General features: G+C 47.8%; 1 protein-coding gene across 1 annotated transcript in view; it reads right to left on the bottom strand.

Moving 5' to 3' along the window:
- LOC147666195 (T-complex protein 1 subunit gamma) overlaps nt 1-25796 on the bottom strand; it is a 205537-nt gene that overhangs the window by 118595 nt on the left and 61146 nt on the right. Inside the window, exons 4-6 of the mRNA XM_086949220.1 lie at nt 25330-25392; nt 20962-21058; nt 1154-1271 (exon numbers count right to left, since the gene is read on the bottom strand). Coding sequence (XP_086805346.1) covers nt 1154-1271; nt 20962-21058; nt 25330-25392 — 278 coding nt within the window. The remainder of the gene's footprint in view (nt 1-1153; nt 1272-20961; nt 21059-25329; nt 25393-25796) is intronic.

Here is a 25796-nt window from a genome sequence, read left to right as displayed (position 1 = left end):
ACGCTGACCCGTGTGCTGTTCGCTATCCCCTGGTGTCCTTGGGGGGCCGCTCTGAGTCGCCCTTCCTCCGGTTTCGCTTCCCGTTGTCTGCGGCCTGGCTTGGCCAAGATGGCGGCCCACAGGTGACTAGGATCGGAGCCCAGACGCTTGTCCCCTTGGGTTCCAGGGCTCTCCCTCCTCGCGGCTGGAGATTGGAGGAGACAGATTCCGGGGCCGCCTGCCGTCCCTGGGCCTTGAATGGTTTGACGGAGCTGAAGCTGGTTGTTTAAGTGTGACACTAGGCAAATGACCTCTGTTATTTGGAACTGGGTGGACCTTTACCAAAGGCAACAACTTGGTAGTCTTCCAACTTGGGGTGCTGATCAAATGGTATACATCTATTGACTACAAATCCATCATCAGAAACCTGTAGCTAAGGCTAAGTCGACCTCACACACGCTGGCCTACACAATAAACACGAGGAGTACCTCCAGTGAACTACTGTTAATCCCCTGGCTGCGGCCGCGATTCTGCGCCTGTGCACCACATTCCAATCACGGGTGCGGTCATGACGGCCGGGAGCAGTCATCAGCACACGAGCACTGTGTGCCATGACTGCTCCCGGCCGTCATCAGCATGGAAGGGGTCAAATAAAAGGAAGAACATAAGGAAGGACTTAAAACTTTACCAAAGCCATGAAGCAGACTTCTGTTGCAATGTCAGAGCTAAAATCTTCATTACTATATAAATGGAAATCTTTCACATGAATTTTAAAAGAAAGGACTATTGGCAACCGTGCACATTATTTCTTTCAACTACTCTGCAAAATCCAGGTGTCCCAGCTGTGAAATGAGATTGTGAACCTTTACTTCTGGCTACGCTTTACCTTTCCACTACTTAACCATGTGGCCAATGTACAGGATCTAAAAGAAAAGTTTTCCCCAGTAACCAAAACGAAAATAGGTCAGCTGCCTGTTTTTAAGTAAAACATTTGGATTGCAAACAAACAAGATTTTGCAACCACACAGCATTGAGAAAATGAAGTCTGAGCAAAGGAAATACGAGAAAACAAAACCTGAAAACTGGTATGGAGGTTGCTGAAACATGTAACAACGAGCAGAATCCAACAATTTGGTAAACTAAAACACAGCGTGAAGTGTTAATGTCTGCTTACCTGATTTCTTTAAGGACAGTGACCATGTCATCCAACGCTTTCCGATACGCACTGATAATGACAGTTGGGTGCATTTGTTGTTCTAAAAATTGCTCAGAAACAGCTAAAAGTTCTCCAGCTACAAAAGCAAAACAACCCCATTACTATACTGCAACATTGAAACCTTTCAATCCCATTAATTAGAAGTACAAATGCACAAGTTACTTACCTTCGGTAACAATAGATCTGTAAGAAACAGTAGTTAGTGTTCGATTAATTACCTTAGAATATCCCCAGGCGTCAGAATGGATCAGGAAAGTTTTGCGTAGCAGTACCCCTGTGCGTCGGTAGGCGTCGTCTGCGGCTCCGTGTCAGTCGTCAGCGCAGCGATGACGTTGGGAGTACTTAGACGCCACCCTCGCTCGCTGACGTCAGTTCTTATGCATAGCTTTTCCGCGCAAGGAACGCAGAGCCACAATAAAAACCAACACTGGTGCCATGAAACTAGGGCCCTCAAAGGGAAGAACCTTAACCCTAGATATCGGTTCGCAGAACAGGGAGGATGGGTGGGGTGGTAAGGATTCTAACACTAACTACTGTTTCTTACAGATATATCGTTACCGAAGGTAAGTAACTTGTGCATCTGAAAGAAACAGGTTAGTGTTAGATTCCTTACCTTAGAATAGATACCACAGCAATACCAACCCCGGTGGTGGGTCTGAGAACCAATGATGACACCAGAAAGTCCTGGAGAACAGAACGGACGAAAAAGCTATCTCTCCGGACTTGGCTGTCCATGCAGTAGTGTCTAGCGAACGTGTGCAGCAAGGCCACGTAGCTGCCTGACAGATGTCCTGCAAGGGTACTCCCCGACTCAAGGCAGTAGTAGCCGCCATGGAATGGGCACGCAGCCCCACAGGAGGCTCCTTTTTAGCCAGTGAATACCCAGCCTTTATGCACAAAACGACCCATCGAGAAATGGTTAGTTTGTGCACCCACCCGTCCCTTCTTAGCGCACACGTAACCAACAAAGAGCCGATCGTCCACCTGGAACTGGCGTGTGTGGTCTAAATAGAGAGAGCACACGTTTTGGGTCCAGATGGTGGAGCCTCTCTCACTCTTTCGAGGGATGCGGAATGAAGGTGGGCAAGGTGATGGACTGCCTGATGTGGAAAGCCGTGACTACCCTGGGCAGGAAATAGTGTGACGTTCTCAAGACAACTTTGTCCGGATGGACAGAGAGGAAAGGAGGTTTAGAAGATAGAGCCTGGAGCTCACTCACCCTCCTGGCAGATGCAATGGCAACCAGAAATGCAGTCTTAAGAGTTAGAAGACGAAGAGGGCAATTGTGAAGTGGCTCGAAAGGAGTGCACATCAAATAGGTCAGAACAAGGTTAAAGTCCCACTGAGGCATCACGAAGGGAACAGGAGGAAACATGTGAGTGATGACCTTCAAGAATCTATTTACAATAGGGGACTTGAAAAGAGAAGGCTGATCAGGAAGCCTTAAGAAGGCTGAAATGGCAGAGAGGTAGCCTTTGATAGTACCCAGAGCAGAGCCCTGCTGGGCAAGAGAAAGAAGAAAGAGGAGAACCTCTGAAAGGGGGGCAGAAAGGGGTTCCACAGCCTTTGCTGTGCACCATGCCACAAATTTTTTCCACCTGCAGGCGTATACCGATTTCGTGGAGGGATGCCTTGGTACCAGAATCACATCACAGACTTCAGGAGGCAAGTCAAATGGCCTCAACCTTCGCCGCTGAATCTCCACGCATGGAGGTGGAGAATGGACAGGTTCGGGTGGAGGACCGTCCCCTGCTGCTGCGACAGAAGGTCCTCCTGAAGAGGCAGACTAATCAGGGGATCGACTGACATGCTGAGTAGCTCGGGATACCAGTATCTAAGTGCCCAGTCTGGAGCCACAAAGATGACTGGCCCGGTCGCGCCTGATCTTCAGCACTCTGGGCAGAAGTGGTATAGGCGGAAAGGCATACAACAGACAGCAGCTCCACTCGCTCCGAGCGAGTGCCGCCATGGAAATTCCAACGCGCAGAACTGATGACATTGTGGGTTCTCTTCTGTGGTGAATAGATATAACCAAGGCTCTCCCCACTGCTGAAAGAGACCTTGCGCCACATCCGAGTTCAGACGCCATTCTTGATCCATCATGCACCAACGGCTGAGTTCGTCCGCCCTGACGATCAGGGAACCTGCCAGGCGTTGAACCACCAGCGAGACTCCCTGGTGTTCCAGCCATTACCAGAGGCGCAGAGCCTCCTGACAAAGGGTCCACGACCCCACCCCGCCCTGTTTGTTGCAGTACCACATGGCGGTGGTGATGTCCATGAACACCTGCACTACACTTTACCGGAAAGAGGGAAGGAAGGCTTTCAGTGCAAGTCGGATAGCCCGCAGCTCCAGAAGGTTGATGTGGAGCCGGGACTCCGCCGGAGACCTGAGGCCTCTGATCTCCGCCTCTCCCATGTGCCCCCCCCCCAACCCAGGAGGGACACAGTCACAACTACGTGCTCCGGTTGGGGTAGGGAGAGGGATCTGCTGCTGACCCATTCGCAGTCCGTGAGCCACCACTGCAACTGTCTCGCAATGCCCTCCGAGATCAGGACGTGGTCGGATAGGTTGCCCTGATGCTGGGCCCACTGAAACTTCAGGACCCACTGCAGAGCCCGCATCTGCCATCTGGCGTGATGCACCAGAAGGATGCAGGAGGCCATCAGTCCCAGAAGCCGCGGTGTCAACCTGACCGAGACTCGGGATAAAGGCTGAAAGATCGGAATCAGAGCCAGAATATCCCGAACCCACTTTTCGGGAAGATAAACCCGAAACTGCGCCGAATCCAGAACCGCTCCGATGAAGAGGAGCTTCTGAGAGGGACACAGGTGTGACTTCGGCACATTGATGGAGAACCCCAGCAGGTGCAGGAGGTCGGCCGTAGTCTGGAGTAACTGACTACTGTCGGGGGCGATCCCGCCTTCAACAACCGAGATAGGGAAAGACTGATGCCTCTAATCTGCGCAGATGAGCTGCGACCAGTGCCATCACTTTCGTGTACACCAGAGGGGTGCTGGTAAGGCCGAAGGGGAGCACGGTAAACTGAAAGTGCTCGTGGCCAACCGTGAACCGAAGGTAACGACGGTGGGCTGGTAGGACGGGGATGTGAAAATATGCGTCCTGCAAGTCCAACGCTACCATCCAGTCTCCCAGGTCTAGGGCAGCTAAGACCGGACCCAAAGTCAGCATCTTGAACTTCTCCTTCAAGTGGAAAAGATTTTACTTGTGGTGTAGAGATCATCACTTGGATCCGACTAAGGGGCAGGAGGACGTCATCTTACCACACATCCTTTCCCTAGCAACTGCTGGTTTAAAGTACACTTCTATTAGAGTGCATTTGTCAGCTATTGTAGCATACAGAAAATCGCCTGATCAGGTGTCTTTCTTTCAGGTTCCAGTGGTTAAGGACTCCCTCCAGGGGTTGAAGAAAGTGTATCCCCCTGTGCGAAATCCTTCTCCTCCTTGGGAATTAAACCTAGTTCTATCCAGGTTAATGTCACCTCCTTTCAAGCCCATCCACAAGGCTTCCTTGCAACATCGTTCTTGGAAGGCAGCTTTTTTGGTGGCGATTACCTCTGCGCGCAGAGTGAGTGAGATACAAGCGCTCTGTGCGAAGGAACCATATACGGTTTTCCACCACAACAGAGTAGTCCTAAGGGCTCATCCATCTTTCTTGCCTAAGGTCATCTCTGATTTTCATATAAATCAGTCTATTTCCCTCCCTTCCTTTTTTCCAAATCCCACGACCCCAGCCGAGCGGTCACTTCACTCCTTGGATCTTGAGAGTGCTTAAGTTTTATTTGGAAAAGACTAACGGGATTAGGAAAACGGACCAACTGTTTGTGAACTATGGCTCAATGAGAACAGGTTTTCCAGCGGCCAAGAGGTCCATCTCCAGATGGATTGTCTCTTGCATTAAATTGGCCTATCAGCTAGCAGGCAAACCTTTGTTGTCTCCAAAAGCGCATTCCACTAGAGGGAAGGCCGCTACAGTAGCTTTCTTGCATGACATTCCAATGTCGGAAATATGCAAGGCTGCAACCTGGAAATCAGTTTATACCTTTACGAGGCATTACTGCCTCAAATCTGATTCCAGGGCCGATACTCAAGTAGGGCAAGCCTCCTTGAGGAATCTGTTTAGGTAGCCTATACCTACTCAGACTTATTGATGAGATTACTGTCTTATCATTCCTTTGCCCGCAGGGATGAGGAGAGGCTCGCTACTCTATTCTAATGCTTATGACTATTGATAAGGATCCCCTGGAAGAGAAGGATTAGTTACTTACCTGTAATCCTAATTCTCTTCCAGGGGTATCCTCATCAAAGTCATAAGCAACCTTCCCGGGCAAAGGATACTCTTTAATAAGGAGATATTGTTAACCTATTTGTTATTGGGTTTGTTTTTCAGTCTCGGAAAAGAACAACTGACCGAACTGTCACCCCTGGGGCATGATGGGATACAGGGGGTCATGAGTGCCTTAAAGGCACAGTGTCAGTTTATTTCTATTCAGCTACAGGTTAGCTTTTCAGGCTTTTTAGACTGTTTGCAATGCAGCATGGGAGCTTCCTATGCTTACAGTGACTTATGAGAATTTCTACTGCTGTCTGGGCATTAAAACAGTTTCTAAACGAGGGGCGTGGCTTGAACGCCGCTCAGGATGGCGGCTTAGCTGCGGAGCTCCGCCAGTCGTGCACCGGAGCCAGCGACTTTCTTCGTCCATACCGGACCTACGGATGCGCAACTGATACCTACCGTCGTCGGAACGTGAGGTGAGCGGAATTTGATGTCCTGCGCTCCTCTGTTCCGACGATATGTGCAGTTTTCGCCGGTGACGCATTTCACCACTAGGTGGCCGCCATTTTCCTACGCACCTCAGCGGACCTCTCAGTCACCGGGCGCCGCTCTCATGCTTCTGCGTCTGCGTGTGTAACACGGTAATTGCACGCATAAGCTACACGCTTTAATGAATCCAGCTCCTGCAGCAATACCCTTATAATGTGACTTTGTTTAGCGGTTTTTATACGAATTTACCGCTCTTTGTCTCTTCACTTTCCTCAGCATTGTCCCTCATGCCTCAAGCATTTCTCCCCACACGTTGGAAGCACGCTATTCTATATATAGCCTCTTGAATCCTGTCAAGCTACTTTCAATATTTCAATCATTTGAGGACATGTGGTGATAATTACATTTACACAGACATTATGGCTAATTCTCCTTGAGGAAATGTTATCTGTTTTGTAACTGCTATTAGGTCACTTCTCAAAACCCCTTGTTGCAGTTACTTACGCTTCTTATCATTTTTTCTTCATAAACCGTACCTCCTACTGCATATTTGTCACAGCTTCCTCTTCCTGAATTTGTGGAGTCTTTGCTATTCTGTATTTTGCCATCTATGGGGAAGCTTCGCACCCTTAAACTCACAGCATCCAAAACAAAGCCACAAGCTTCTTCAGACTCGGACTCCACAACACCTAATACAATGGAGGAACCTGCTCTCCTCAAACCAAACGCCGCCCACGGCGCAATTCCCAAAACTACGCCACCCAGTAAACTTCTACAACCTGGTTCAACGAAGCGTTTGAAAAAAGACCCCCCATCTCCAGGCTCCTCATCACACTCTGCCTCAATGGATCTTATTCTAGAGGAACTCCGTGCACTCAAACCCTTCATGGCTGAAACCACTAAAACCTTACAATTTCTCCATGACAAGTGGTCTACGCTGGAATCAAGGGTCCTTTTGGTAGAACAATCTACAGAGAATCTTCATGCCTCATGTGCAAAAATCTCGCTCTTGGAAAAAGATGTCTCTCTCCTCAAACGTCAGGCGGAGGAGTTGGAAAATCGCAACCGGAGGAACAACCTTCGCCTTTATAATCTTCCGGAACTTACAGAAGGATCCAACCCAACATCATTCTTCCAAACCTTTCTACCAAAAATCTTGGACCTTCCTTCTTCCACATCTCTGAATATCCAGCGTGCACATAGACTTGGCCCGAAAGTTTCCAACAAGCCTCGCGGAGTCATCATGCTGTTCCTTCAATACACGGATCTCCTCCAAGTTCTTTCGGCAGTGAAGGCTAAAAAACAAGTTATGTGGGAGGGCCGCAGATTATACCTCTCTCAAGATGTTGCTAAGGTCACAGCCGACCGTCGGAAGCAGTTCCTGGATTTGAGACCGCGTTTGAGAGCACTTGACGCCAGATATGGACTACTACATCCCTGCCTCTTCAAAGTGACATATAAAGACAGGACGACTACATTTGAAGATCCACTCGTCCTTGAAGAGTTCCTGCGTCGCCATGAAGCCGAAAACATGGACACTGCAAGATCCGTCTAACCGTTTTGTTTGTTTATGATTGACGTGTTTCCTCATTTGTCTGCTTATACGTTTCTCTATCATTCTTTGTTTCTGATCCCTGTATATGACCACATGTCCTCCACCCCTGTATATCTTACTTCTTTTTATATGATGTTCTAGTGCTATTTTTTGTCTCATTTACCATATGTATTTTTAATGTTCTTATCTACTTATCTACTTTTTACCTTTTCACAGATCCTTTTCCCCGTGTTTCTTCATCCCGGTGTATCCGTACTTCCCTCCATCCCGTTTCTTCGCTGGTTCCCCAGGTGTTCGACGATGTGAGTCTCTGTTGTTGATGTCGTCTTCTTCTGGCGTCGTCATCCCTCAGTTCTTTTTGATCTCTCTTATCTGTTATGATATTCCTACTCTCTACATGCTTTGTTCTCTCTTTTCTACTGTTCTCTTTCTCTATCCCTTTCTTCAACTCTCTCACTTCTATCTCTTTATTACACTCTTTTTATTCACTTTTGATCTCTTCCCTTTTACATTTCTTATTTCTTGCATTTCTTATTACTTTTATCTCTTTTTTCCTATTCATTTTTCAATATATCCTCTCTCATATCATTCTACTGACCTTCCAAATTCCGAGTAGTTACTTGGAATGTTAAAGGGTTAAATAACCCTATTAAACGTCAACGTGTCTTAACCCACTTGACGCGACTCAAAGCTGATGTAGCTCTCCTCCAAGAATCCCACCTTTCAGACAAGGAGGCTAGCAAACTTAAACGTTGCTGGGTGGGACATGTATTTCATTCTCCTGCTTTGGGTAAGAAAAATGGTACTGTTATTTTATGTCATAAAAAGTTAAATGTTTCAGTTGTATCCCATGAAAATGATGATAATGGTCGTTGGGTTATTACTAATCTTCTTATTGATAACATTCCTATTGTTATTTTCAATGTTTATGCTCCTACAGGTATTGATAAATTATTTTGGCCTGCTATTTCTGACAAATTAGTTACAATTAATGAGAAATATGTTATTTTTGGTGGTGATTGCAATCAAGTTCTAGACCCCTTTCTTGACAGGAATTCCAAGGTTAAGTTTATTCCCTCCAAAATGCACTCCCAGTTTATTACTTCCATTCGAAATTATGCTTTAGTAGACATTTGGAGACTATGTAACCCTGACCTTAAAGAATACACGTTCTATTCCCCCACCCATCACTCCCAATCTCGAATTGATTACCTTTTCCTTAGTAAACCCTTAGCACAATTAGCCACTCATTCAGACATCGGTTCCATTTTAATCTCAGATCATGCCCCCGTTTTTGTTGACATTGACCTTATTCCCTTCTCTCCTCATTCAGGGCGTTGGAGATTTAATAACTCTTTACTCCTAGATCCCATATTCTCCACTAAATTTACAGCTTTCACTTCTGAATTCTTTACACTAAATCATCTCCCTGGATCTTCCTTTGTCACGGTGTGGGATTCCTTCAAAGCAGCTGCTAGAGGTTTTATCATTGACTTTGTTTCCCAAAAGAAAAAACAATCAATCACCAAATCAACTCAATTATTGGATAAAATAAAGAAACTTGAATATACATACTATAACTCTTCCTCTGAATCCTCTCTTCGCGACCTTATATCAGCCAAAATTGAGTTCAATAAATTTACCACTAACGCAGCATCAAACTCTCTCCTTAAGTGTAATTCCCGTTATTATGGAGGACAAAACAAAATGGGCAAGCTTCTAGCTAATTATCTTAAAATACGCAAAGAGAAAACAAAGATCGAATCGTTACAAGGTCCAACTGGTATTTCCCTCTTCAAAGATAAAGATATATTAGCTCAATTTGTCTCTTTCTACCAAACTCTATACACTCCCGAATCTATCCCTGATCCTGATGATCTTCTTGCTTATTTTCGAGATATTCCTTCCCCGCAATCTTCACATGTGGATTTTCAAACGCTAAATTTAGATATTTCCCCCTCTGAAATCTCTCATGCCGTCTCAATCCTACGTAAAGGAAAAGCCCCTGGACCAGACGGTTTCACCATTGAATTCTATAATCATTTCTCTTCCCTTCTCCTCCCTAAACTTTTCCTGTTATTTCAGTCCTTTGTTGATTCTGGTTCCTCTCGGGGGACCTTCCAAGAAGCATTAATCTGCTTAATACCCAAGCCAGACAAAGATCATACTTTATGTAAAAACTATCGCCCGATCTCCCTGGTCAATACAGATTATAAAATTTTTGCCAAAATTATAGCTCTTAGATTAGACCCTCTACTACCAGACCTTATCGGTCCGGAACAATCTGGTTTCGTTAAAGGTCGTTTGTCATCAGATAATTCTCGTGTTTTCTTTAACATTTTGAGTAGAGCCTCTTCTCTTACTTCCCCATTAGCCGCCATTTCTCTCGATGCCGAGAAGGCTTTTGATAGAATAGGCTGGGATTTTATGTTCCAAGCTCTTCGTTGGTTCGGTTTCCCACCTAAATTCATTTCCCTTATCTCTCTACTTTACTCTAGTCCCCATGCTTCTATTTTTGCTAACGGCATCACTTCTGATTATTTCCCCCTCCAAAGAGGAGTTCGTCAAGGTTGTCCTCTATCTCCCCTTTTGTTTATTTTGGCTTTAGAACCCTTTTTAACCAAAATTAGACGCGACGAAAATATTTCCGGTTTTCAATATGGTTCCCAACAACAACAAGTAAAATTATCGGTATACGCTGACGATATTTTATTTTACTGCTCAGACCCTCAAATAACCCTTCCTTCCTTCCTAAACCAAGTCTCCGCTTTTTCTAATGTCTCTGGGTACAGACTTAACACGGACAAATGTGAAATACTACCCCTGAATTCCCTTTGTCTAAAACATCTATTCGACTCCTCTGGATTCTCCTGGCAACCCTCTAAGATTAAATATCTAGGGGTTTGGTTTGCCCCTCGTCTCTATGACACCCTCAAATTTAACTTTGAATCCCTTTCCACTAAGCTCACTTCTTCCATCAACCGCTGGAACCCTCTCTTTCTTTCCTGGTGGGGTCGCCTGGACTCCATAAAAATGATGCTAGCTCCTTTGGTTCTATACACTATTTCTATGATTCCCATTCATATCCCCAATCATCATTTCAAATCAATAGATTCTATTTTACTGAAGTTTTTATGGAAAAACAAGAAATCCAGAATAGCCCTCTCTGCTTTAAAGAAGGAAAAATCTCTGGGTGGAGTTAAATTTCCTAATTTTCAATCTTATCATAATGCCTTCTCTTTAAAACAAGCCTTACGTTGGATTTCTTCGGATCTTCCGTATTATCCTCCACTTTGGCTCACACTCGAATCATCTTTTCTTCACCCTTATGAATTCAATGAAGTTCTCTCCTTCTCCTCTAACGTCACCTCTCTCCGTTCTCCCATCATCTCCCACTCACGTTCTCTTCTTCAACCATACTTAATATCCACTTACCCTTCTGCATCTTCTACTTCTACCCAACCCATTTGGCATAATAAACTCATTAAAATTCGAAATCGTTCAATCTATTGGAAATCCTGGCATTCCCGTGGTTTAAAATGGGTTTCTCAACTTGTTACTGACTCTTGTCCTCTCCCATTCCACCTACTCCAAACTCAATTCTCGTTACCCTCCTCTTCTCGCAAACAATACTTATCTCTACTTCCCTCCCTTACTCAATATCTTTCCTCTCTCCCTGCCACCAACACTATTCCTACACTTCACCTTTCCATCTCAAATGCTCTTGACCAATCCCCTTCTGCATCTTTTCTTTATAAATCCCTTCAAACATCTATTGAGCGTACTAAATCTAAAATTGAGTTGGCTTGGGAGGATGATTTGTCTCAAAATTGGCCTCCTATGTTTTGGGATAAAATTTGGTCTAAAATTCAAAGCACATCTAGAGCTGCCAACACTACGCAAACCTTATTTTTTCTGTATAACCGTACGCTATACACCCCTGCAACCTTATCCTCTTTCTCTCCAGACACTTTTCCCACCTGTTGGTCCTGTCCCTGCCCACTAGCTGACTTGAAACATATGCTCTTTGAATGTCCTCCCATTCTTCATTTCTGGCATTTAGTTTGGTCTCAAATACAAAAACTCTTTAATCTCACTCTCCCCTTGACATTCCTTCATGTTTTCCTAGGCTCCCTTTCCCCTGATCTTTCTGGACCCCACCATAAACACAAACTACTTGATCTCCTGATAGCCATTGCTTTCCATCACATTACATCACATTGGAAACAGGCCAAAGATGTTTCTTTTTCTGCATGGTGGAATGCGGTTTGTTTCAATCACCGTCTAGACACCAATTTTGTCTCCCCTATTTCTCTAGCAATTAAACGCGACCTTCTATGGCTTCCTCTCACCGAATATTTATCTAGAATTGCCAGGCCACCTCCCAATCCTCCACCACGTACTGTTGAAGTTCAAAAACCACCGTGAATTGTTTTATCTTAGTATATGTAAAATTATTAATGCATCCTAATTTTATCTTCCAATGTTTTTACTTCACATTATTTCTTGGATCAATACCATTCTGTCGTAAGTGATTTTTTGTTTCTATAACTGCTGATTGTTTCTTCATGCACTGTCTTTTCTTCTTTATGCCTTAATAAACTTCAAACTTAAAAAAAAAAACAGTTTCTAAACAATCTTTGGTGTTGTTTCTCATGTTTCTAATGCTTATTATACATGTATGGTGGAAATTCTTCACAGCATATTTCAGCTCTAATGTGATTTTACTATATATATATATATATATATATATATATATATATATATATATATATATATATATATATATATATATATATATATATATATATATATATATATATATATATATATATATTATAGTGTTTCCGGGGTCACGCGCATGGGCGGGAATATTCTAAGGCTTATGACTATTGATGAGGATCCCCTGGAAGAGAACAGAGGGTCCTCAGACCCCTCCCAGTCCTCCTCTTCTTCAATCTCCTGGTAGTCGGGGTCAAAAGATGGAGCCGGAACATCGGTGAATGGCTCCCCATCGGCATCAAATACAGCGCCGGGCGGCACCGGTTCGAAGCCGGATCCGGACCAGGGACAGCGTGGTTACAGGACGGCGCCGTGGTCGACGCCCTTGGTGACGGAGTCAGCGGAGAGGTCAGAGGTCGACCGGCATCGGCACGGATCCAGGCCTGGATCCAGAGGGGCCCCGGCAGCGCTGAAGCCAAAGCACCCGGCGGCACCGGGGCTAAAGCACCCCGGTGGAGTCAGACTGAGGAGAGAGCGACCTCATGGCCACGAGAACGGGGTCGATCTCCTCCGGCTTCGAGTGCAGCCCAGGGACTGGCGGGTATGGAGCTGGACGCGGCGCTCACGGCTCTGACGGAGCCACGGGGGGCGGTGTCGCCCGAATCCCCGGCCGCATCGTGTGAGCATCTGGGGGGAGTCGGAAAAGCGATGTCACTTCGACTTCTTGTGCCTCTACTTATCCGAGGACTTGGAGCTCGACGAGTGGTGTCGACTCGCCGAGCCCCTCGACCCCCGCCGGGAGCGGCGCAGGCCGACTGCCGGATCTTGAGACGCTTACAGGACCGCTCCCGCCTAGACTTCGACGTCAAGGCCCGGCAGTCTGGGCACGATTTGTCATCGTGGTTGGCCCAGAGGCAATAAAGGCACCGACGGGGAGGGTCGGTAACCGACATCTGGCAGTTACAGTTGTGGCAGGGTTTGAACGCGGGCATCCCTATCAACTCGAGAAGGATCCAAAAGACATTTAAAAAGTTAGTCAAACATTGACTAAGGAGATGCCGGGGCGTGGCTTCGAGGGCGAAGATGGTGGACGCAGCTTGCTAGAGCTCCCACCAGCCCGATTCTAATCAGACTAATTATCCTGGCCCCCGGACCTGCATCCTAACTTACACTTGCGGCTGAGGTGGCGGCTGACGGGGGGGGTGCCCTCCGGTGCAGAAATCTGGGCTCCTGGACCTTCGGTGGCGGAGAGAGCAGCGGCGACGATCCGGGGCCTAGTCACTGCGTGGACAGCCGGGGGCCTCGATTTTGGTGATCCCCAGCCGGGAGCTCCCAGAGTTGGCTGGCTGTGGCGGCGGTGGGGCCCACGCTCTGGGGTCTGGACCGGCTGCGGAGTGGAGAGTGAGAGCGTGGCGGTGCCCTACAATGAAGGCACGAGTGCAGGCACTACGTGAGCACTGGAGGAGGACTGCGCCTGCGCTGAGACCCAGAGGCGGGGGCCTCGATTTCGGAGGTCCCCAGCTGTCCGAGGTGAGGCGCGATGGAAGCCTGGGTGGATTAGCAGCAGGACAGACGGTGCTGCGGCCCCCGGGGCGAGATCCTGCTCGCTCTCCAGGACCTGGAGCGGTTGTACTTGCCTGGACTCCTGGCCGGTGGGACCCCCCCTTTGGATCTTCCCGGAAGTGGTGCCTGAGATCTGGCGCGCCCGTTGACTGTGGCAGTAGAGGCAAGGTGAGCACACTACGAGTCTCTAGGGGCCCCAAGTGAATGGCCGAGAGGCGGAGGAGCTAGGACCCGCTGCAGGTGTACCGGCAGACCACCCTGGGGCGTTGGATGGAGGTGTAGGGGACCCCCGACGGTCTGAGGCGAGTGACTGGCAGTGAATGGTCAAGATTGGAGCCACATGAACCGGGCAGCGTAACCGAATTGGAACCACGCCATATTCCTAGGCACACAACCGGAACTGAGTAAAGGCCTACGGCGTCCCTGGGCAGTGGTGGAGGACCATGTGGCGGACCCGTACACCCTGGGGCAGTGGATCCCATAGGGAGAAGTGGCCCTGGTAGATCCTGGTTGCGCAGAAGCTTGACATGAGGAACCCTGCGAACTGACTGCGGGGGGCTGCCCCCCCTATACATCCCCGACATGACCAGAGGCGGAGGGGGTAGTGGGTCCGCCAAACAGGGGCCCATTGATAAATTTACCGGACCGAGTGGGGGGCCCGGGTCGCCTCGAGGTAGCCAGGGCGCAGGACCTGATAACGCGGCGCTTATGGCAGCCATCACCCAATCCAGAGACATGCTGGATGCTAAAATAGGAGCGGTGGGGGCTGACGTAACCTTGCTGCGACAAGATCTTCGTAACGCAGTGGCTCGCATCATGGAGGCAGAATCTAGAATCTCTGGCGTGGAAGGCGATGTGGGGACATTAAAGCAGAGGGTGGCTACGATGGAGAAAATTCAAAAAGGCCTTGCGCTCCGGATGGAGGATGCAGAAGGGCGGGCGCAGGTAACAACCTTCGCTTCGTGGGCTTTCCGGAGGGCTGCAAGAAAGGGACCATGAAACGATTCTTAACTCAATGGCTTGAGGGCTGGCTCCCCCCGGATGTTCTGTCACAGTGTTTTGTAATTGAGCGTGCACACAGAGCCCTGATGCAGAAGCCGCCTGTTGGGGAGCGACCTCGGCCAGTGATAGCTAGAATACTGAACTTCCACAACAGGGACACTATCCTACGGGAAGCGAGGGCTAAGGATTCACTCACGTTCGAAAATCATAAGATCATGATTTTTCCAGACTATAATAAATTGGTACAACAACAACGCCACTCCTTCATTGCTGCCAAGGCTAAGCTGCGCGGTCTCAAGATACAGTACTCCCTGCTTTATCCGGCCCGCCTTAGTGTGGTCTTTCAGTCACGGACTCATTTCTTCGATACCCCGGAGGAGGTCTTCAGGTGGACCGATGAGACGGTCAGGGTCCGGCCGAACGCCCAACCGGGCCTGGGATCTGGCCCGTCCCGTGGATCTTCACAGGAGCAGGGCGACCCCGCGGCCAGGGGTAAGCGGCACAAGAAATCTAGATCACGGAAACGTTCCTCCTCTCGCAGTGGCCAGCGAGATGAGACACCGGCCGAATCCGATCAATTCGGAAAAGAACATTGAAAGACTCGTGTGAAACTGCCTGCTGGCATTGCTAGCCCTGCTGGGGGGGGGGAAATCGGAGAGCGGCGCTCTACTGCCCAGACAGCTGACCATTGAGCATCAGACGACTGTCCGCATCACAGGTTATAGCTGTGCTTTATTGGGCTGGCGATTGAACATAGAGTATAGGGCAGCCACATGCTTTGCATCTCTAGGATAGTGAGTGGTGGCGGAGTGGGGTTCGGGGTGCAGTCATGTAGGGGCTGCCTGATTCCTCCACGAGTGGGGGTTGGCCCCGAGGGGGGGGGGGGGGGGGGGGGTTCTTTAGTTAGAGTGGGTAGTTGGGATCCATTGGCATGGTTGGCCTTGGGCGCTCTGTTTTGGGCCCGAGGTTGCCCATGCCGTGACAGATACTTCAGAGTTCTATGAGGTATAGGGGTGGGTGGCAGGGGATGGGAAGTTGAGGGGAATGTTTTGGGGGGGTGAGGGGGTTCAGGGGTGGTTGGTGGGGTTTGCACGTGATTTCTAATGCCTTGCAATGGACTGTGCTGTGCGCCTGGCGCTGGGACCCTCTGTGTTCTGTCCAATAGGACTATGGCTGATGCACCGATTCCAGGGCTCCCCGGAGAGTCCATGCGCGTACTGAGTTGGAATGTCAGGGGGATGCTGGACAAAATCAAGAGGGGGGCAATCTTGCAATGGGGGAAGAGGGAGGCTGCGGATGTATTACTGCTACAGGAAACGCACATGATGGGAACGAAAGTGCTTAGCCTGCAGAGATTTGGTTACCAACAGGTTTTTCATGCGGGGTTTTCCAGGGGTTCTAGAGGGGTAGCCATTTTGGTCCATCGCAGGCTAGCCTACATTCATGAGCGACATTGGATTGACCCACAGGGACGATACGTTTTTATCAACGGAATGGTGGGTACTGAACCAGTGGTGTTTGGGAGTGTATATGCCCCTCCCCCACTACAGTGGTCCCTGGCTGAGAGGCTGTTTGCGGTGTGGGCGGACATCCCGGAGTCCTTGGCTGTGCTGGGAGGTGATTGGAATGACGTAATGGATGTGCGTATGGACCGCAGGGGACACTGGCGGCTGCTGCCCCTACCCGACTGAATGCGATGGGGGATTGGGCTGGGTGGATGTTTGGAGACACACGCATGCTAAAGTGCGAGAGTACACCTATGTTTCTGCTGTACATGGCTCCTTTTCGCGGCTAGATTATGTTTTTGTGCCCAGGGCGTTTCTGAATAGGGTGAGGGAGGCGGGGATCTTGCCTAGAGGATTATCTGACCACTCCCCGGTGGCCGTCAGGATTGAATTGCATAGGAAACGTCAACCGTTCCGATGGAGGATGTCCTCGTGGCACCTTCAGCAGGCTGACTATATCCAACACATGAGGGATGCGATCGCCCACTATTGGCAGGAAAACCTGGTAGAGAACATAGATGCAGTGGTGACTTGGAAGCCATGAAGCCCACGTTGAGGGGAATAGACATAGCATGGTACGCGGCTGCCCGTCGTCGACGTCGAGAGGCCATTGTTGCGGCTGCGGCACAGGTAGAAATTTTAGAACAGCGGTGCCAGAGAAAGGGAGATAATGTGGCAGTGCGGTTGCTCATGCAGGCGCAGCAGTCCTATGCATCTGTATTAATGGATGAGGCTCGACAAGCATGGCTGGCTACGCGGAGTAGAGTATATAAGTGGGGAGATAAGTCCTGTGCTATGCTCCACAGGCTATGTCAACATACCATGCAACCGATTACACTACCGGGTCTCACAGATGGGGAAGGAGTATGGGGGAAGGAGTAGCTATAACGGACCCAGCTGAACTAGCAGCGAGTTTTGCCCGTTATTATATGGAGCAATATGCACCGCAGGACTGTCTTCCAGCGGATGCGATAGATAATGCATTGCAGACCTGCCCCTGAGGGCAGTCTCCGATGAGACGAGAACAGCTCTAGACCTCCCCTTAACAGCGGAAGAACTGGGTGACGCGTTAGGGCAGCTCAACACAGGGAAGGCACCCGGGCCGAGTGGCTTTCCATGTGAATTTTATAAGAAATTCCAACTCCAATTGGGGTCCCACTATAGGACCGCGCTGGAGGCAGCCCGGGAACTGGGTAGACAGCCAGCTGACTGGCGACACGCCGAGGTTTTAGTGTTCCAGAAGCCGGGTAGACCCCGGACCGGCATGACTCATATCGCCCCATATCCCTGATGAATATCGAGGCAAAACTGCTGGCTAAGGCGTTGGCGAATCGTCTTCTCCCATATGTGGCCGATCTGGTCCACCCGGACAAGGCTGGCTTCATGCCAAATAGGGAGACGCGACACAACAGACGGGGCGCAGACGGCTGTTGATGCCATGGGGGCCACTGGAGAGCAGGCGGCCTTATTGTTAGCGGATATAGATAGGGCCTTTGACTCTGTAAGTTGGACATATTTGATTGCGCTCCTGCCATATCTTAATCTGGGCCCGGTGTTTATTTCATACATCAAACTGCTATATACTGATATCACTGCGTCCGTGCGTGTATCCGGGGCAGTCTCTGAGAGGTTCCCAGTCGGTCGGGGGACCCGGCAGGGATGCCCGCTGTCCCCATATCTGTTTGCGCTGGCCATGGAGCCCCTTGCCTAATGGGTACGCATCGACGCACAGCTGCGGGGCTTTGTGTGGGGGCGAAGGACTCACCGACAGGATTGCACTTTATGCGGACGATGTCCTCTTCTTCCTTACGGATTTAAATCGATCGGGCCCCCGAGTCTTGGAAATTATGTGTATATTTGGCGAGGTGTCGGGCCTTTGTCTTAACCCGCGTAAGTCCACCCTATGGGTACTGGGTGACAGGGCTAGTGCGTACTCCTGGGCATTGGCATTGCAGGTGGCGGCCGAGGGACTGAAGTACCTGGGAGTGTTCCTGTCCGAGTCCGCAGACGTTGCGTGGGAGCGCAAAGTGATACCAGTGTTGGAGAGAGTCCAGACGGACATTAAAACATGGTCCCGGATGCCTCTCACCATATTCGGTAGGTCAGCGATCTTCAAAAAATGGTCGCATTTCCGCGCCTGTTATACCAACTGCAGAATTACCCACACCAAATCGCACCCGGGTGGTTGACAGGTCAACTCTGTTTTAGGCCGTTTTTATGGGCTGGGGGTGCCACCAGGGTGGTGCTGCGAACATGCTTTCTGTCCACGTATTGTGGGGGTCTTGCCACATCGGATCTCCTGTCCTATTATCAGGCCTCCCATCTGCTAGTACTAAACGAATGGTGGTATGGCAATAGAGGAGACCCAGCATACGCCCCCCAGCGCTCGCTGATGGGAGACAACACACTGCACACGCTCCTGTACTCGGTCAGGCTGCGGAGGAAGTTGCCCTGTGCCACTCAGGTGGTCTTTGTGATATGGAGACAGGTTCTGCGTCGCATGGGCTGGAGGGGTAGGCTGACAGCGGAGACCCCGTTGTGGCACACGGACGGGTCCCTGCACTGGCAAGGTTTGGCGGCTGGGATTTTATCGGGATTTCTTCGCTTGGGCACGTTCTGACCGGCGTAACTCTTAAATCCTTCCAGGAGCTTAGGAATGAATTCCATATGCCCAAGACCCAATTCTTCAAGTACCTGCAGTTTCGCCACGCCCTCGCCCCTAGCCTAGCTGGCTTGGAGTCGCTACCGGAGTTCAGCCCAGTGGAAGCTAAAGTTTTCATGGGGGACCTTGGGGATAAAAAGGTCTACCAAACGCGAGTCACTCACTGCTAGTCTTCCTTGCTTCCATTAAAGGATACCTGGGAGAAGGACGTTGGACCCCTGGACGAAGATGATTGGAGGGAGGCCTTGGAGTCCCCGCGTGGGGCTGCTAATTCAGTGCGACTCCGATTGATCCAGTTTAAATATCTGCACAGGGCTTACTATACCCGGGAGCGGTTGTGGAAGGCGGGCCTGATTGCGTCCCCGGAGTGCCTGCGCTGTGGAACTGAGAGGGGTACGCTGTTGCATACTGTGTGGTCTTGTGTCGGCCTGACTCGATTCTGGAATGGTGTTTGGAGCTGTTTGTCGGAGGTACTGGGATGGGATCTCCCCGTACCCCCCGGTTGGGACTTCTCCATGTATTAGAGAGCGTGGGTGGGAACATCTACAATCGTCACCTTTTGTTATTAGGCCTGGTGGTCACCAAGCGGGATCTGGCACAGGCATGGAAGGGTGAGCGAGCTCCCACCATTGGGCGCATGGAAGGCCGGACTAGATTACTTCATGGGGTTGGAGCGCCCGGTGTTTGAGGCCAGAGGATGCCCCCGAAAACATTACAAAATATGGAAAAGGTGGGCAGACTATAGGGGTTTGACTCTGGAGCCTCCAGCAGAACCGGAAGATGGGCTACATATGGATGAGGACCTTCAGGCCTAGAGGGGCGCACAATGCCTAATACAATATAATCAAGTGATAAAGGCTTATTGTGATCACGTGCACCGGGTTAGAGTGGGATAAGGGGTGGGTAGCGGGGATGTTGGGTAGTTGGGGGAGGTGGGAGGGGGGGCGGGGGAGATAGTTCTTTCTATTGATTGGGTTTGTAATAACACTGAGACATGTCTTGCTATTTGGCAGTGATCTCTCGACTGGAGAGCTGTATTTATGCTTCTACCTAATCAATCAATAAAATTTGTTTGACTAAGGAGTACTGCTCTTCCCGGATCTGCGCTTGCTGACGCGGAAAAAAGAAGAACTGACGTCAGCGCGCGAGGGCGGTGTCTAAGTACTCCGACGACATCATCCCGGCGCCAGCGACGGACGCGGAGCCGCAGACAACGCCTACCGACGCGCAGGGGTACTGCTACGCAAAAATTTCCGGATCCAGTCTGACGCCTGGGGATATTCTAAGGTAAGGAATCTAACACTAACCTGTTTCTTTCAGATAAGTTATTACATTAGTATTTACTAAAGTTATCAGGGATATATAATATTGAACACCAAATTAAAGCTGCATTTACTCCATATATTCATTGTAACACTGATCGCAAAGTCACTCTGCAACAAAGTCAAAGAGGAATAGCTGGAAAAAACATGCTTTTCATCAGGAGCTACAAAAAGTAGGATCTTTGATTTTCTAAGGGTAACTACTAATGACACAAATCTCAATATATTAAATGTCCTTTGAGCATTTACTTTAATGGCAGTGCATAGCTGGCTAACACCTCAGAGGGCTAAGCCCGGCTTCACTGTGCTTCAATGCAAGCCAACCTAACACACTAGTCAAAGAAGCATTATCTATAGCTCCAGCCTAAAAGGACTGATGTGCACTCCATTCAAACCAGCAGAAAGGCACTATACTGGGATAACGTGTCTGGGCATAAGGAGGAGGTAATGAGCACAATGGGATTAAGATAATGGACATTAAGACAAGGCAGGTAAAAGCCCCAGATATATTATTTCCCCAAAGCACACTATCCAAAAAAGCCTTAACTGGAAGGGGCAACTGGGGAAAAAGCTTGTCAAAAAACCGGCATTGATTTAGATAAAAACTAGATTATATACCATACGGATTGTAGCAAACTCAAATTCCTACCAAGAATAATGACTGACGTGGTTCCATCTCCAACCTCTTCATCTTGTGTACGACTGATTTCAATCATGGACTTGGCAGCCGGGTGTTGGACTTGAATCTGCAGAAATGAGAATGTTAAGTGGTGCACTTCCTGTTTAGATATTATCAAGTAAGTTACTCAAAGAAATATACAACTGAAATGGAGGGGCTGAACGAAAAATTGCTCTGTGTCTCCACCGGGAATAGGGCCTTCACTTATAAAAATCTGGATTATCCAGTCCCATATTACTGCCAGGAGTGGGACGAGGACCTCAAAGACTAAGCTGTACCCAGCCTGTGTTCTAACGGTTCAACGCGGGCAAAGAGAAAGCAAGTTAGCAGCTACAGCAGATAAATGTTTCTGTAATTTTAACTGGATTAAGTGTTTTTTCCAAGTACACATTTTAAAATTAAGACGGGTAGAAAAATAAAGGCATCTGTCAAACCACCAGTCTTTAGGGACCCAAAAATAAAGGCCCTGATAAGATCTGCTGATACCATGGCAGACACTTAGGCAACAAGCAGCATCCCAAGGCCGACCAAGCATTTATCAGAGGGATTAGTGTGCAAAAATGTGAAAATGGCTAAATCTACCTTCCAACTTGTCAAAATTACCAAATGTAGTGAAGAACGTACATCTCACCCTCATGGAAACTACTACTCCACTGGTCATCTCCAAAAAAGGGCAGCAGTGTGAATAAGTATCAAAGATATGGCAAGTTTGCACACGCCACTAGTGACATTTATCTGTACAATAGGACATCAAACAATCATGTGCCAAAACTTTAGACCTGAAAAAATATCGAAGCTTTCAAAAATCAGAACGAGCTTGCCTCGATCATAAGAACATAAATATGAATAATCAAACAGCAATGCCAGTACACTACCCTAAATCTGAAACCAGTTTCAAGTGGGTGAGCTGCCACTACAGCAGCCAGCACCCCAGATAAATCACACTGATTTATCCGTTACACCCACTGTAAGAAACTACCACTGTGCATGATTCATGTCTAATAATCAGGGACACTTATTTAAATGAACTGCACGTTCTCTAAAGGAACATTCTACCTTTTCGACCTTTAACATGGCCTCCCTCTATAGAGTATCTGAATTCACTGGCTTGGATAGTAAAAGATGATCCTAGTATTGGAAATTCTAGTGTTAGCCTAATGATGCTCCCATGAAAAAAACTGCTGGATGAAAACCACAAGTGGGATGTACTTCTCTAATGAGAGACAACATAAAAGCAGCAAGGATAAGAGACCTGAATGATTTCTCCCTTCCTTAATAAATATTAACACTATGGCTCCTCAGTGTAGGTGGTTATACGTTTGACCTTGGTGGCAGCTGCATTAGGCAGAAACAGTTCTGTCTGAGTCTAAATACAAATCTGCCCCCTATTCACCTTCCATACCAATAAATAATCTGGCAAACCTTCATAGGCTCCTCTTCTTGCACCTTAGAGTTAAATGATTTGGAGCAAGAGGAAGAAAAGGGTTACAAAGCTTTGGTAACTAATTGCAACCATGTTCCCAGGAAATCAAAAGAACTGGCCAGCAATTTTCTTTAATGGTTTCAAGGTCTTGGGAAAAAGATATGCACAGGCTGGAGAAAAGCGTATGTAAGAAACTGGAGCGTGCATGGCGTAAAGCCTACAATCCGGAGGACAAGTGCACTTACAGAACAGCTTTAAAAAAATTCCATGGGCTAAAATGTAACATCAGAGACTATATTGCCAACCAAATCAAGTCCTCTGATAATTCAGTTAAAGAAAAAGATTGTTCAAGACTTTATTAAACCGATGGTTCTGGATAGTACGATTGTTCCCTTCCTTTTGTCAGGACATATCTATTTTCTTTCAGGAGAAAGTTCAATCTATCTATTCATCTTTCTTCCCGGCTGGGTCTCCAACTCTGCTAAAAAGCCATTCTAGACCCGCCCAGAATCTGGTCCGAGTTCTGTGCGTTTGGCCCAGAAGCATCTCTGCTAGAATTGAGTAAATGTAAATCAGGCTCGCCCGGCGATCCCTGCCCGGTTACGTTTTTTTTTTTTTTACTGTTGGCGGCTTGGCTCAATCAGCAACTTAACCCTATTTGGAACTCCTCCCTGATGAATGGCATTTACCCAGCCACCTGGAAAACAGCCTTTGTCCTGCAGATTCTGAAAAAAGCGGACCCCGATCCAGAAGAGTTCAAGAATTTTAGGCCCATCTCCCTCCTGCCCGTCCCGGCCAAAATCCTTGAGAAGGAAATCCAGAAGCAAATTATCTAACTTATCCCGACTCCCAATCTGGCTTTAGAACTGGTTACAGTACATAGACAGTCCTTTTGGAAGTAGTAGAAACTGTACGTGAAGCCTTCGGCCATGGCAGCTCCGAAATGCTTGTGCTGCTTGATTTAACTGCAGCATTCGACAGGGTCTCATCGAATCCTGCTGGAGAGACTTGAGCACCTGGGAGTGAAGGGTACCACGTTGGCCTGGTTTCTCTCGTTTTTAGAGGGCCTGTCTCAGCAAGCATTTCTCCGTCCCCATGTTTCCACACCTAAACCACATGTGTGGGGTTCCCCAAGGTTCGGCTCTGACCCCCACTTTATTTAATGTTAATCTTACCCCCCTTGCTTATCTAGTAGAGAAATGGGGAGTGAAAGCTGTCTCCTATGCTGATGACACTCAGCTGGTGTTCCCTTTTAGAGGACACTCTGAGGCAGCTTTAGAAAATTTTACGAATTGTCCGATTAACATCTCGGCCTATTTGACGGATTGCTGCTTGAAATTAAACACCGACAAAACGGAGGTATCATTTTTCAAACAACCCTGTCGTCCGCTCTCTGATGGGCGTCAGAGGAAAACCCCTCACTGATCCAGTTGATTCTGCTAGGAATCTCTGGTTTAAATTTGACACACCTTTCTTGTAAAGCCCAGATCTCCCAAGTCTCCTCGTCCTATTTCTGGAAATTAAAAGCCTTGCGGAGATTCTTGTATCTACTACATATGAACTTGACTGTAGAAGACTGGTTCACGCTATGATTACATCAAAATTAGACTATGCCAATAGCTTATATTTGGGGTCTTCCAGCTTATTTGACTCGAAGACTGACTTTTATTCAGAATGCTGCGGCCAGACTAATTTGAAATGTGCCTCTCCGTCACCACATTTCTCTCCACCTGCGGAGTCTCCATTGGCTGCCTCTCCAAAGGAGGATAGAGTTTAAGGGTCTAACCATCACCTATAGTTACCAGGGATAGGGGCCCTGTTTACCTGAGACACAGACTCCGGAAATATCATCAGACTACGGTCTTGAGATCAAATCTCCAGCAACTACTTAGTATTCCTCGTTTTTCTAAAGCCAGGATTGGTGGTCAAGCTTTCTCAGTAAGAACTGTGTCTCTGTGGAACTCCATGCCTGACCACCTTTGTAAGTCAGAGACTGAACAAGCTTTTAGGAAAGCATTGAAATCCTGGCTTTTCAGCTGCCAGTAGTCCACTCCTTTCTTTCTCCCTCTGCTGAATCCGTTGTTAGCGTACGGACACCTCCGTTGTAGCCACGCGCTGCATAAATGACCAATTAATTAAATAATTGTACAATAAAGGTCGTTGTAGCCACAAGAACACAAGGTACACACCCAGAAAGAATAAATCTACAAGGATCAGACATCGACATTTCAAGGGGGAAACAAAGGGTGAACAGGTCACTGCAAGTTTAAAAATTGAAGACTTATGCCCTAGTTATCTGCATTTTTCACCAACGCCCCCCCCCCCCAAAAGAAATCCCTTCCTTCCCATCCGCATTCAGCATTTTGAATACAAAGGAAAAAACTTTTAAAAAAGAACCTGAAAATGGCATCTACAGTGAGATACATCTATGATTTACCAGGCCACTTGACGACTCCCTGTAACTCAGCCTATATCCGATACACAGAGAATTCATTCACGTAAATCAATAATCAGCCTATGCATTAAATGGAACGCAAAGCCATAGAAACCTACAATAAGTTCAACCTAAAAAATGTCTGCTCACACCTTAAACTTAGCTTTCACCTTTGTGCCTGGTTGCACACAAATTGTACAGGCAGTATGGTTATATTTCTGCTTACACTAATTTTATTTTACATCGTTAATTTGAATTTTTCCATTTAAAGGCATTACCCACAAAATGTTGTACAAACCTGAATCATGTGCTTTAACCCCTTCCATGCTGGGCCGATTTTTCTCGTGTGCTAGGCTTATTGAAGAATCAATGGCTTTATGACGGCCCCCAGCCGTCATGAGCACACGAGCACTGTAATGCATGACGGATGGGGGCCGTCATCAGCATGGAAGGGGTTAAAATGTAAAAAGCAATCATTTACCTCTCTCAGAATAGCATTCCCATCATTGGTCATAACAATGCCACCCATTGGATCCAGAAGCATCTAAAAGGAGAAACCAAAAAAGCTCATTAACACATTATAATTAAACATTTTTGCACAAATCTGAATCTTCATTTGTGTATCTATATAGGTTTCCAAATAGTGATTCAATGGAAGAAGTGACTTCCCCAAACATGTAGGTTGACAAAGTAATTCCTATTTAACATATTCTGATACTGCACAAACAGTGGTCTAAACATCCACTTACTGACAAGTTGACACTCGTTAATAGCAATAGCAGCAAAAAGAGGACTATTCTCTTTTTCTCCCAGCCTGCTTAGCAACAAACAAAGGACTACTAGCCTGATCTGAACTATTTGGCGGCCATTTTAGTCTAGTCTCTAGTTTTCATTGGATTATAGTATTTTAGACTAGTAGAACAGAATGCCGGCCTATCACTGTTTTAT

The sequence above is a fragment of the Lissotriton vulgaris genome, unplaced genomic scaffold (genome assembly GCF_964263255.1).
Source record: "Lissotriton vulgaris unplaced genomic scaffold, aLisVul1.2 SCAFFOLD_637, whole genome shotgun sequence".
In the NCBI taxonomy this organism is placed as follows: domain Eukaryota; kingdom Metazoa; phylum Chordata; class Amphibia; order Caudata; family Salamandridae; genus Lissotriton; species Lissotriton vulgaris.
The sequence above is the reverse complement of the archived record's forward strand: the minus strand, read 5'-3'. Positions and strand labels throughout refer to the sequence as shown.